Source organism: Pelobates fuscus, chromosome 3, assembly GCF_036172605.1.
Source record: "Pelobates fuscus isolate aPelFus1 chromosome 3, aPelFus1.pri, whole genome shotgun sequence".
NCBI classification, from domain to species: domain Eukaryota; kingdom Metazoa; phylum Chordata; class Amphibia; order Anura; family Pelobatidae; genus Pelobates; species Pelobates fuscus.
Genome location: NC_086319.1, coordinates 63,657,129 through 63,669,414, shown reverse-complemented (window position 1 = coordinate 63,669,414; position 12,286 = coordinate 63,657,129). Strand labels below are relative to the sequence as shown.

The following is a 12,286-nucleotide window of genomic DNA, read 5'->3' as shown; positions in this document are numbered from 1 at the left end:
GCCGATGTCCCTCCATGCTAGGTTGCTGATCCGCCTCCTCCAACACCATCCTACAAGGAGAGGGGGCAATGCACATGCACACATTAGGCCACTGGATGTCCTCATGCAGAGTGTGACGTCATCCAGCCTCGTTTAGGCTATCTGGAGTCAGTTAACATCCAGGAAGTGTCTCTAGTGGCTATCTGACTGACAGCCACTAGAGGTAGTCTTAGTCCAGCAAGGTAATCATTGAAGTTTCTCTAAAACTGAAATGTGTTTCCCTCCAGAAAAATAACCTTATGTTTCTAAAATAGTTGGAATCCCAATTTATTTTCCCCTCATAAAAACTGCTGGAGCGCTGACCCAAGTGCCCTTATGGACAAACCTCCACGATGTATGATATGCATTGTGAGTATATACATCAAAGCCCTTTCACTTTAATAGTTTAGTTTTGACACTATATTTTTTTTACTGTTTTTTTATCACATTCATTTAGCTTATTGTGCAATTTTAATTAATTAAAGCGGCACTGTCATGGCATTCCGCATTCATTGTGTTGTTTTTGTTTTTTTACCCCCTCCTTACTCCACTACATATAATTGCCCCCTAGTCACCCAAATGCCCCACAGGTCTTTGTGTGGGGCAGGGAAAGGTCCTGTGGGACATATTATCTGTCCACACTAGATAGCGCGGTGAAATTCCCATGCACGCCCAGTTAAACACTTTGGCATTTGCTATTGTCCAAAATTCGGATCATAATTTTGTCTAATTATTCGTCAGAAAGACGAATGAATAAATATAAATTTCAAAATAACAAGCAAACACTGAATATCAGTGTTCGTTTGTTCGTTCGTTTTGTTCGGTTTATTACAAGGAGGGAGCTACCGGCTTGCAGCTCCCTCCTTGTAATAAGTAAAAATAGAAGCGGCAGGGAGCAGTGCTACCCGTGTCCTCGCTAACTCTATGGGAGTCATATTGACCCACATAGTAGCAAAAGGGAGATTGAAATCTCCCGAATGCCACTACTGGCTTTGGCTGCTCACTGTTGTAAAAATAATAAAAAAAATAAAAAAAAGAAATAAAAATAAACTCCCCTCCAATAAAGTGCCCCATTATGTAGAGATTTGAAAGCAAGAACCAGAATTTTAAATTGAACTCTATATTTTATAGGAAGCAAATGTAGGGACTGACAGAAGGGTGAGGCATGGGAGGTGCGGGCGGACAGGAACATGAGCCTCACCGCCGCATTCATTATGGACTGTAACGGCGCAAGTTGGGAGCACGTAAGACCTCTGAGAAGCGGATTACAGTAGTCAAGGCGAGAAAGGACAGTGGAATGGACCAACACCTTAGTCGCATCTGGCGTTAAGTAGGGGCGGATGCGCGCAAAGTTTTTGAGATGGAAATGACAGGATTTGGCGATAGATTGAACATGAGGCTTGAAGGAGAGGTCGGAGTCAAAGAGAACACCTAGGCAGCGAGCCTGTGTGGTGGAGCTGATGGTAGCACCGTTGACTTGGAGGGAGACAGACACAGGAGTAACAACACTTGAGGGAGGAAAGACCAGAATTTCAGTTTTGGTCAAGTTTAGTTTAAGGAAGTGGGCAGCCATCCAGTTAGAAATAGCAGAGAGGCAGTCAGAGACACTAGTCAAGAGGGACGGGGAGAGATCAGGAGAGGACAGGTAGATTTGCGTGTCATCTGCATAGAAATGATATTGGAAGCCAAAGTAGCTAATGAGTTTACCAAGGGAGGCAGTATAGATGGAGAACAGTAGGGGATCAAGGACTGAACCTTGGGGGACACCAACAGAGAGGAGTTGGGGAGAAGAAGCAGATCCAGAGAAAGAAACACTGAAAGAGCGCTGGGAGAGGTAGGAGGAGCACCAGGAGAGAGCAATATCTTGTAGACCGATATTGCGGAGGATGAGAAGAAGCTGTTGATGATCAACAGTGTCAAAAGCCGCAGACAGGTCAAGGAGAATTAGGATAGAGTAGTGACCACGAGATTTTGCAGCGAGTAGATCATTGGATACTTTGGTCAGTGCCGTTTCCACAGAGTGCTTAGCACGGAAACCAGACTGAAGCGGGTCTAGCAGAGAGTTGGACTCGAGGAAGTCTGTCAATCTCGCATACACAATTCTTTCAAGGATCTTGGATGCAAAAGGCAGTAGCGAGATAGGACGATAGTTGATGGGGAGTTGGGGTCAAGATTGGGCTTCTTTAGAATTGGGGTTACAGTTGCATGTTTGAAGGGCGATGGAAATATACCAGAGGAGAGAGAGAGATTGAGAATTTTAGTGAGAGGTGGAGAAAGAGAAGAAGACAGAGTATGGATGAGATGCAAGGGAATTGGATCTAGGGAGCAGGTGGTGGGGCGGGAGGACTGGAGCAGAGCAGAAACCTCTTCCAATGCAGCAGGTACGAATGAACATAGAACAGCAGAGGGAGTGAAGTAAGGGGAAGAAGAAAGATGAGAGATCTCTTCTCTGATTGTAGAGATCTTGTCAGTGAAGTGAGTTGCAAAGTCTGAGGCGGTCAAGTTAGTAGGTGGAGGAGGAACAGCAGAGCGAAGAAGAGCGTTAAATGTGTGAAATAGTCGTTTGGGTCCGCGGGAGAGTGTGGTTATGAGGGTGTTGAAGTAATTAACTTTTGCAGAGGAAAGAGCCAAGCTGTATGAGCTCAGCATAAATTTATAGTGGAGAAAGTCAGATGCACAGTGAGACTTTCTCCAACAGCGTTCAGCAGTTCTGGAGCAATTTTGGAGGTATCGAGTGAGCTTGGTGTGCCAGGGTTGTTGTGGGGGGGGGGGGGGGGGGGAGAGGGGTCTGCGGCATTTAAATGTACAAGGTGCCATGATGTCTAGTTGAGAGGAGAGGGTGGAATTGTAGAAGGAGGTTGCAGAACTAGGACAGGTGAGGTTAGAGATAGGTAAAAGGAGAGTTTAGAGATTAGTGGAGAAATGCTCTAGGTCAAGACATTGGAGGTTTCTGTGAGAGTTCGGACGGTGGTGTCAATTGGGTCTTAGGTATGCCAATGTCAAAAGTCAGCAGATGGTGATCAGATAGAGGAAAAGGAATATTGGAGAGATTAGAGGCAGTACAGAGGTTGGTGAAGGCAAGTGTGTTTCCTGCTGTATGGGTTGCTAAATTGGACCATTGCGTAAGGCCAAAGGAGGAGGTTACAGAGAGCAGACGAGAGGCATCAGTGCAATTGGGGTTATTGATTGGGATATTGAAATCCCCAAGTATAAGGGAAGGAGTGCTAGATGAGAGGAAGTGGGGAAGCCAGGAAGAAAAGTGCTCAATGAATAGTCTAGGATAACCGGGGGGCAGTAGATGATAGCAATTTTTAAAGGAGTGGGTTTAAATAGGCGGACAGTGTGAACTTCAAAAGAAGAAAAGGATAGGGCAGGGGGAGTTATGATTGGTTGAAAGGTACATTGAGGGGAGAGAAGGATGCCTACGCCGCCTCCTTTACAGTTGAGTCTGGGAGTGTGAGAGAACTGTAGCCCACCAAAACATAAAGAGGCAGGGGTAGCGCTCTCAGAGGGGGACAGCCAGGTCTCTGTAAGTGCAAGCAGTGTGAGTGAGTTTGAGATGGAAAAAGTAGTGTATGGTTGTTGATTTTAAATTACTGCAGATGGAGCGGGCATTCCAGAGTGCACAATGAATTTTGGTGTGAGGGTAAAGGGCAGGGTATTGTGATGAGGTTTGTGGGGTTTGTGTATCTATGTACTTGCGGGCCCCTGGCTACCTGTTTGTTGCACAGCTCCCCTGTCTAAATCTTGCGAGTCGAGCGGCCGTCAGAGTGTTGCCATGGGCACGCAGGCCGCGAGAGTTAGACAGGGGAGTCGCTGGGAAGGTTAGTAAGAGTGTGCTGCGGGCCCACTCTCCATGCCACCGGACCACCAGGGAACGCGTCTCCCACCTCCCTGGCCAGTTAAGAAGCGGGGGGCGGGGGGACACACACACACACACACCATAACTACATAACTACTGCGTAGACACCATAAGTACTGCAGACTCCACAAACCACCGCTGCTGGGCTGGTATCTCGCTGTCTGCTATCCACCCTGGACCTATGACTAGGCTCCAGGCTCCAGTGGGTGATCTCTCTTCCTTCTGCAGAGTGAAGCAGGATCAGGAACAAAAGCTCTTACCAGAGCTCAGTAGCAAAAGGAGCATGCAGAGCATAGCAATCCCTGAAGTGATTATAGCTGTTCCCTACAAACATGAGTCGAGGCTGCAAGTTAGAGGGACAAGTCATTCTGTTTATTGGCACCAAAAGAACCTTCTGTTATGCAGGATCCCCTTAGATAGGACCACCCACAGGGTGTTACAAAACAACCAATCATACACGTACATTACAGAAAACACACACGTACATTCCCAGCAATTACACACAAAATCCTCCCCTCACAAGGGATTAACATAATTATCACAGACAGTAAAAATACAGTTTTTACACATACCCTGTGACTTTAAAACCATACATCCAATCTCCATAAAAATTACATATTCGAACTCTGCATACTTAAAATACAAACATATCCAAATCAGACAATTCCCTCCAGTGGTTTAAAAGTTAGGTCGAAATCCTTTGTGGCCAACTGAAGCATTGCTTTCCAGCCCAAACCAGTTCCACAGAGTCCTCTATCCTGGAGATAATTGGCTTAACTAGGTGTGGTAAGCCAGCTATCTCCAGGTACAGAAAATATCTCCATTCACAACAACAGCAAAACAGCAAACAACAACAGCAAAAATACATAACTCCTATCATACTGAACAGAACCCCCACATTCAACCTATCCCCACATGGCTTGGATGTGAGCGCTCAATATATCCAAACAGCGCCCAGATCGAACAAATACAGTCAAATCGCCATACACACTAGGTCCATAGTCATGGGGCAGAAGGCTGGCAATTAGGCTTCTCCATAACACAGGGAAGCAGGGCAATTTGTTAAATAAAATAAGTTACAAATGGCAGTTTGTAACACACTACACAAACACACACTCTGCATCTAATATACACCTCATACATTACACAAATGTACAATCTGCATCCACTATACACACCGCATCCATTACACACACACACCGCATCCACTTTACACACGCCCTCTGCATACACTATACACATTCTACATCCACAATACACACAGCACAATCCTTTGGGCGGTCTCTGGGGCAGGCCCCCTGGAGGCCCAGACCTTAAGCTGTGTCAGAGGCCCCGCAATTTCTGATGGCAGTCCTTGGTGGGGGCCCTAAATGACAAAAGGGGGGACCTATTGTCCACCTCGGCCCCAGGCATAGGTTACAGGTGGGGGCTAATTGTAAAAATACCCTACCCCCACAGGTGACTACGGGTCCCCAAGCCCCTAGTCAACCCCCTTCCCCCCCAAAAAAAATAAATAAATACCCCCCTCACCCTTAAAATAGTGAGAGGGGAACAATAAAACTACCTTATAAAGCCTTTCCACGCCCTGCAATTTGACTCAGAGCGCTCTGATTGATTGGTTTAAGCCAACCAATAAGAGTGCTCTGATAGATAAATCTACCAATCTGAGAGACCAATCTGTCTCTATTGTCTGTCATTTAGAGCCCCCATCCGCTGCTCATGGGTGGGGGCAGGGGGGGACCCTAAGTCCTACGTTTAGGTAAATAGCTCCCACTCAGGGGGATATATTTTGTAATTGTTTTATTTTACAACCGTAAGCAGCCACAGGAAGTGGGTCAAAGCTGGTCAAGCGTAGGAAAAATACATAAGACAAAGTAGTCCACTGCTGAGAAATGCATGCTCACAGTGTGTCCCCAATTCCCCCCTCCACCAGTCGTCCGTCCCCCCCCCCCCTTTATTTATTTATTTATTTATTATTTTATTAAACATTTTGGGTGGAATTCTGGAAAGAAAAGTTTTTAGGAAGTCAGCCTTTAAGGGAAGGGGGTTCCTGTGTGTGTCTTATGAAAGCTGTTTTTTTATACAGTTCTCTCAGTCAACTAATAAAATATTACATGTAAAATATTTAATATGTCAACAGTGACACAAATTGTATCCCTCACAAGACCCCACATAGGCCCACCCATTGTTAATTCATATGAAATTACCAGGACCGGCTTTAAAGGGGGTACAAACGGGGCAACTGCCCCAGGCTCTGTTACTCCAAGAGGGCCCAAACAGCAGCCCTGTGAGTCCCTTGCCGGGAACCAACCTGCGTGTTGCCTGCTGGGAGGAAGTGAGGTGAGATCACTTCATCCCAAGTAGCAGAACGCCGCTGGGGAGGAGGGGGAGGTGGTGAGACATCAACAGGAGGAGAAGAGGGACCGAGGAAGTCAGACTCCCATCAGCCTTGGCCATACAGCTCTCACGGGACCCCAGGGAAGCCACCCTTCTGTACTCAAAAGGTAAGGTGACAGGAGGGTGGCTAAAATATTATGTAAATGTATATATGTGTGTGTGTAATTGGGTCTGAGTCAGTGCATCTGTGTGTGTGTGTGTATCTGGCTGTGTCTCTGGCTGTGTTTGTGTCAGTGTATCTGGCTATATGTGTATCTGTGTGTCTGTCTATGTATATCTGTGTGAATGTATACCTGTGTATGTGTACTTGTGTGTCAATATGTATGTGTACCTGCGTGTGTGTGTGTGTGTGTGTGTGTGTATATATATATATATATATATATATCAGTGTGTGTATCTGTGCATGTGACAATGCATTCATCCTAGCTTTCCAACTCCGACACTGCACACAAATACACCCCTACATGTGTACCTGTTTGTCAGCGTGTGTACATATATGTATATCAAAGTGTGCATATCTGTGTATCAAAGAGTGTATCTAAGTGTGTGTTTATGCCAGTGTGTTTATGTGTGTATCTGCATGTCAATGTGTAGGTATGTCTGTGTTGAGATGTATGTGCATACATCCTGGCAATCAAACACACCGCTGCACACACAATCATTATATACAAACACATCCCTGAATTTAACCCCTTAAGTCCGGCGGACGTATATTTACGTCCTTTTAAAAGCGGCTCTAAACGCCGCAGGACGTAAATATACACCCGCCATTTTTTTTTAACTTACCCGGTCGCCGGTGGTCCCACGCCGGCGATCGCGGTTGGGGGGACTCCCAGGGAGCCCCCCCGCGGCAGATCTGCCTCCTCCGGTCCCTCCCGGTCATGTGAGAGTGAGGTCCTTGCGAGGACCTCACAATCACATGGCCGGTATAGCTGGCTCAGGCATTGCCAGCAGGGGGACCAACTGTAATGACAGTTGGTCCCCCTGCTGGCTGAAAATAAAATAAAATAAAGTTAAAAGTGTAAAAAAAAAATATATATATATATACTTAGATCATATATATATATTATATATATATGATCTAAGTATATATATACACATATACACACATACACATACACCGTCTAGGTGTATTTTAATATTAATATATATATATATATTAATATCAAATTACACGTAGACTGATACTGATTAAATATATATATAATTATTGTTATATATATTTATAAATAATATAAAAAAAAAATATGTAAATACGTAAAAAAATTAAATAAAAAAAATAATTAAAAATAAAATATTAAAAAATATATAGATGTGTTTTATTTCGTTCTAACTGTATTGTGATATTAATATATATATATTTATATCAAAATACACGTAGAACGAAATATATATATCTATATACATAAATATATACGTATATATCACTATATATATACCTATATATAAATAAAAATATTTTAAAAAAATATATATATATATATATATACACATATGTATATATATACATATATTAATTCTACACATATATTTATGTAATCATTTTACATAATTAGGTATCCTAATTAATTACAATTAGCGGGACCTGCCTGACAACCCATGCCGAAAGTATAGGGAATTTAATTTGCTAGCACTATATTTAACCCTATAACTTTCCAAGACACCATAAAACCTGTACATGGGGGGTACTGTTTTACTCGGGAGACTTCGCTGAACACAAATATTAGTGTTTCAAAACAGTAAAATGTATTACAACGATGATATCGCCAGTAAAAGTGACGTTTTTTGCATTTTTCACGCACAAACAGCACTTACACGGACGATATTACTGCTGCAATACTTTTTACTGTTTTGAAACACAAATATTTGTGTTCAGCGAAGTCTCCCGAGTACAACAGTACCCCTCATGTGCAGGTTTTATGGTGTTTTCAAAAATTACAGCGTCAAATATAAGGCTTGTGTTTCATTTTTTTCACATTAAAATTCGCCAGATTGCTTACGTTGCCTTTATGACCCTATGGTAGCCCAAGAATGAAGATTACCCCTATGATGACATACTATTTGCAATAGTAGACAACCCAAGGTATTGCAAATGGGGTATGTCCAGTCTTTTTTAGTAGCCACTTAGTCACAAACACTGGCCAAAATTGGCGGTTTTTGCATTTTTCACACACAAACAAATACTAACGCTAACTTTGGCCAGTGTTTGTGACCAAATGGCTACTAAAAAAGACTGGACATACCCCATTTGCAATACCTTGGGTCGTCTACTATTGCAAATGGTATGCCATTATGGGTGTAAATTTATTTCCTGGGCTACTATACAGTCTCAAAGGCAACGTAACCAATCTGACAAATTTCAATTTCAAATGTAACACGCTATATTTGACCCTGTAACTTCCCAAAACACCATAAAACCTGTACATAGGGGGTACTGTTTTACACGTGAGACTTTGCTGAATACAAATATGTGTATTTTATTGCAGTAAAAGCAAACAGTATTATGACATTGACAGTTAAAATGTCATGTAGAACTAAAAAAATAAAAAAAAATCTTATTTTCTCCCATGTTTTTCATATTAAATTATGTTTCATAGCTAAATATTTGATATTAAATGAAAGCCCTGTTTCCCCTGAATAACATGATATATATAATTATATATAATAAGTGCATTTAATATGAAAGAGGTGAATTACGGTTTGACAGACATATAGCGCAAATGCCAGGTTTTGTTTACATTTTGTTTCATTCACAACTTGTACATTTGGCTGCGGTGTTAAGGGGTTAAACTCTAAAATTGTATACAAACACATCCTTCACTCTCACTAATACTGCACACAAATGTACATCTGCATTTAAAAGACAACACTACATCCAAATACACCCTTCATGTGATTACAAACGTTACATTCAATCACACCTCTTTATTAATCGTTAAAATTATATACAAACACCAACTCTACATACAAAAGCAAACCTGCATTTAAAAGCCAACACTACATAAAAACACACACCCCTGCATTCAAACGCAAACACAACACACCAGTACACCACTTCATTCCAATGGTTACAGTACATACAAATACACCCCTACATGCACACACATACGCTATACAAAAATAGCATTGTGAGAGTTGTACGACAGATGGGTATCTATCTTTTCTCACCTCTTGCGCTAGAGGGGAGACCCAAAATAATTCTTGCACTAGGCCCTCTCTACATTCGTTCCATCACTAGGTTGACGTGATTGCATGCCAGGGAGCTTGGGAGTGGGAGTGGGGGTTCAGGTCAGGGACCTGGAAATGGCCCAACTCAAATTACTTGTATTCTAATGCTAGTGTGGGTTACCTACTAAATTTAACAAACAATGGATCTAGAAGTGAAGGTTTGTACAAAGCTACTTAAGCTATTTTTTTTTATAAATTCTTCTGTGTATAAAGTGACTGTAAAAATAGAACACTTAGTGGGGTTCGAAAATAGACTCTAAAGATAAGCTGTGAGACTGGATACACTGCTGTTGAGTTAGTTTATAGGCTTTCTGTAAATGTTAAATTCTAGTTATGAATTTTGTAATTTTCCAATTATAGTTATGATTCCTATTTTGTTGTCATGAAGGACAACAATCAGGGCTGTTCACTAAAGGGAGGATTAAAAGTGAATTTCATATTTAAGACCAAAGTAGCCAAACTGGAAGCATAGCTAAATTAGAGACTTTTTCCAGGTCAGTTATTTTGCCATTAAAGTTGAGATTCACTTTGGGACATATTTTATATTCACTAAAGTAAGATGCAGAGTATTATGAAGGTATATAAAAACACATTTTAGATGAGACGTTTTGAAGATAACATTATGAAGATATTGTAAATGTAAGCAGTTTCCAGAATTTTAGTAATGTCAATCTTATTTATGATTGTGTGATTATGACTGCCAGCCATCGTGCAATCTGCTTTACAGCCACATTTTCTAAAAATACACTATAGGCACCATAACCACTTAAATATATTGAAGTAGTTATGGTGCCTGGATTTTGCAGGCACCAGGTTCCACATCACTACCCCAGGCACCATAACCATTTTAATCCAGTGTAGTGCCTACAGTATCCCTCTAAGAAAGGGATACACACTATGGAAAGTCCTACAGTCATGTGATTTATGATTCATCAATATCTGGGGCATTATTTGTTGTATATTCTTGCTCGTAAACACATCTTTTAAACATATTTTCTATATTTTTTTCATCATTTTTTTTTTTTTTTTTAGGAAAATTCCATCTGTGTAGTAAATTGTGAAGGTCTGGAAAACCTAAATGTTCTTCTCCTGAACAAAAATCAAATAACATCTATTCATGGGTTAGAAAACTGTATCAACCTTCGGAATCTCGAGTTGTCATATAACGTAATAACCAGAGTTGGTAAGGATTTTATTTCAATTTGTTGTCTACTGATTTTCCATCACATGAAGAGATAGCTGAATGTTTTTGTTTTTTTTTCATATTTAGAATTGTTTGTTTTATTAAAGGGTTACTCCAACCACCTTTACCATTTTTGCTTTTTGAAGTAGTCATGTGGTAGGAGTATGTATGTGCCGTGTTTCAGCTTACTACACAGCACATACTAAGTTATTGCTAATTGTGTTCCACTGATTAGTTGCACCCCCACACACGACTTTAGTAGCCCAGAACTCTGTTACAGACTGCCTAATGTACATTCTGTGTATATTTTACATCTGTTGTCAGCAGAGCCTGCAAGGGAAAGCTCTTGTCTCCCCTCCCTCCGACACTGATAGAAACCCTTCCCATAATATAATTTTTCACCTGACCTCCCACCTCCTCTTTCCCCTCTCTCCCTCTCTTTTACCTTCCTTTTCCTGTCTCAGAGAGCCCACAAGCACTCTGAGCCCATTAAATCCTCTAATCTAGGGCTTCTAAATGAGAAACTTTTGATTGGACCTCAGTAAGACTCCCGTGATGTCTGATGGGGGTTACCTTAACCAGTGCCCGTTGAACCGTGATGATAGGATAGTGCAGAGTTAGTTGTAAAGTAGTGAGACTCCTGTTAAACAGGATCTATAGTGTGTCCACAGAATCTTAAATAGGGGATAACCCTTGAATATATAATAAATGTAGGAACTGAGGGTGGACCCAAGCCCAAATGAGCTCAGGGGCACCAGGAAAGATTCTATGAGTCTACTCTTTATGGACTAAAATAAAAAACACCTTTATTGTAGGGTATAAATTCCCCAGAAAAGTAAAGGAAACGTAGAAATAATGCTAACACATCTAATAAATTGTGGGAGGTAGTAATATATACATCAGAGAAAGGAGTGAGCAATTGAATCTTACATAGTCCACTACTTGAAACCATATAATCAGGGGTTCCTTTAAGTATCTATGTAGTTAGTGTAGGAGATAGACAATATTCACTGCTTGTACAGGGAGGGCAGAATTATTAGGCAAATTAGTATTTTGACCACATCATCCTCTTTATGCATGTTGTCTTACTCCAAGCTGTATAGGCTTGAAAGCCTACTACCAATTAAGCATATTAGGTGATGTGCATCTCTGTAATGAGAAGGGGTGTGGTCTAATAACATCAACACCCTATATCAGGTGTGCATAATTATTAGGCAACTTCCTTTCCTTTGGCAAAATGGGTCAAAAGAAGGACTTGACAGGCTCAGAAAAGTCAAAAATAGTGAGATATATTGCAGAGGGATGCAGCACTCTTAAAATTGCAAAGCTTCTGAAGCGTGATCATCGAACAATCAAGCGTTTCATTCAAAATAGTCAACAGGGTCGCAAGAAGCGTGTGGAGAAACCAAGGCGCAAAATAACTGCCCATGAACTGAGAAAAGTCAAGCGTGCAGCTGCCAAGATGCCACTTGCCACCAGTTTGGCCATATTTCAGAGCTGCAACATCACTGGAGTGCCCAAAAGCACAAGGTGTGCAATACTCAGAGACATGGCCAAGGTAAGAAAGGCTGAAAGACGACCACCACTGAACAAGACAC

At 41.6% G+C, this 12,286-nt stretch overlaps 1 protein-coding gene across 1 annotated transcript in view; it reads left to right on the top strand.

Annotated features, from left to right (window-relative positions):
• LRRIQ1 (leucine rich repeats and IQ motif containing 1) overlaps positions 1-12,286 on the top strand; it is a 172,344-nt gene that overhangs the window by 47,332 nt on the left and 112,726 nt on the right. The window contains exon 9 of the mRNA XM_063447131.1: positions 10,538-10,688. Within this exon, the coding sequence (XP_063303201.1) occupies positions 10,538-10,688 (151 nt within the window). The remainder of the gene's footprint in view (positions 1-10,537; positions 10,689-12,286) is intronic.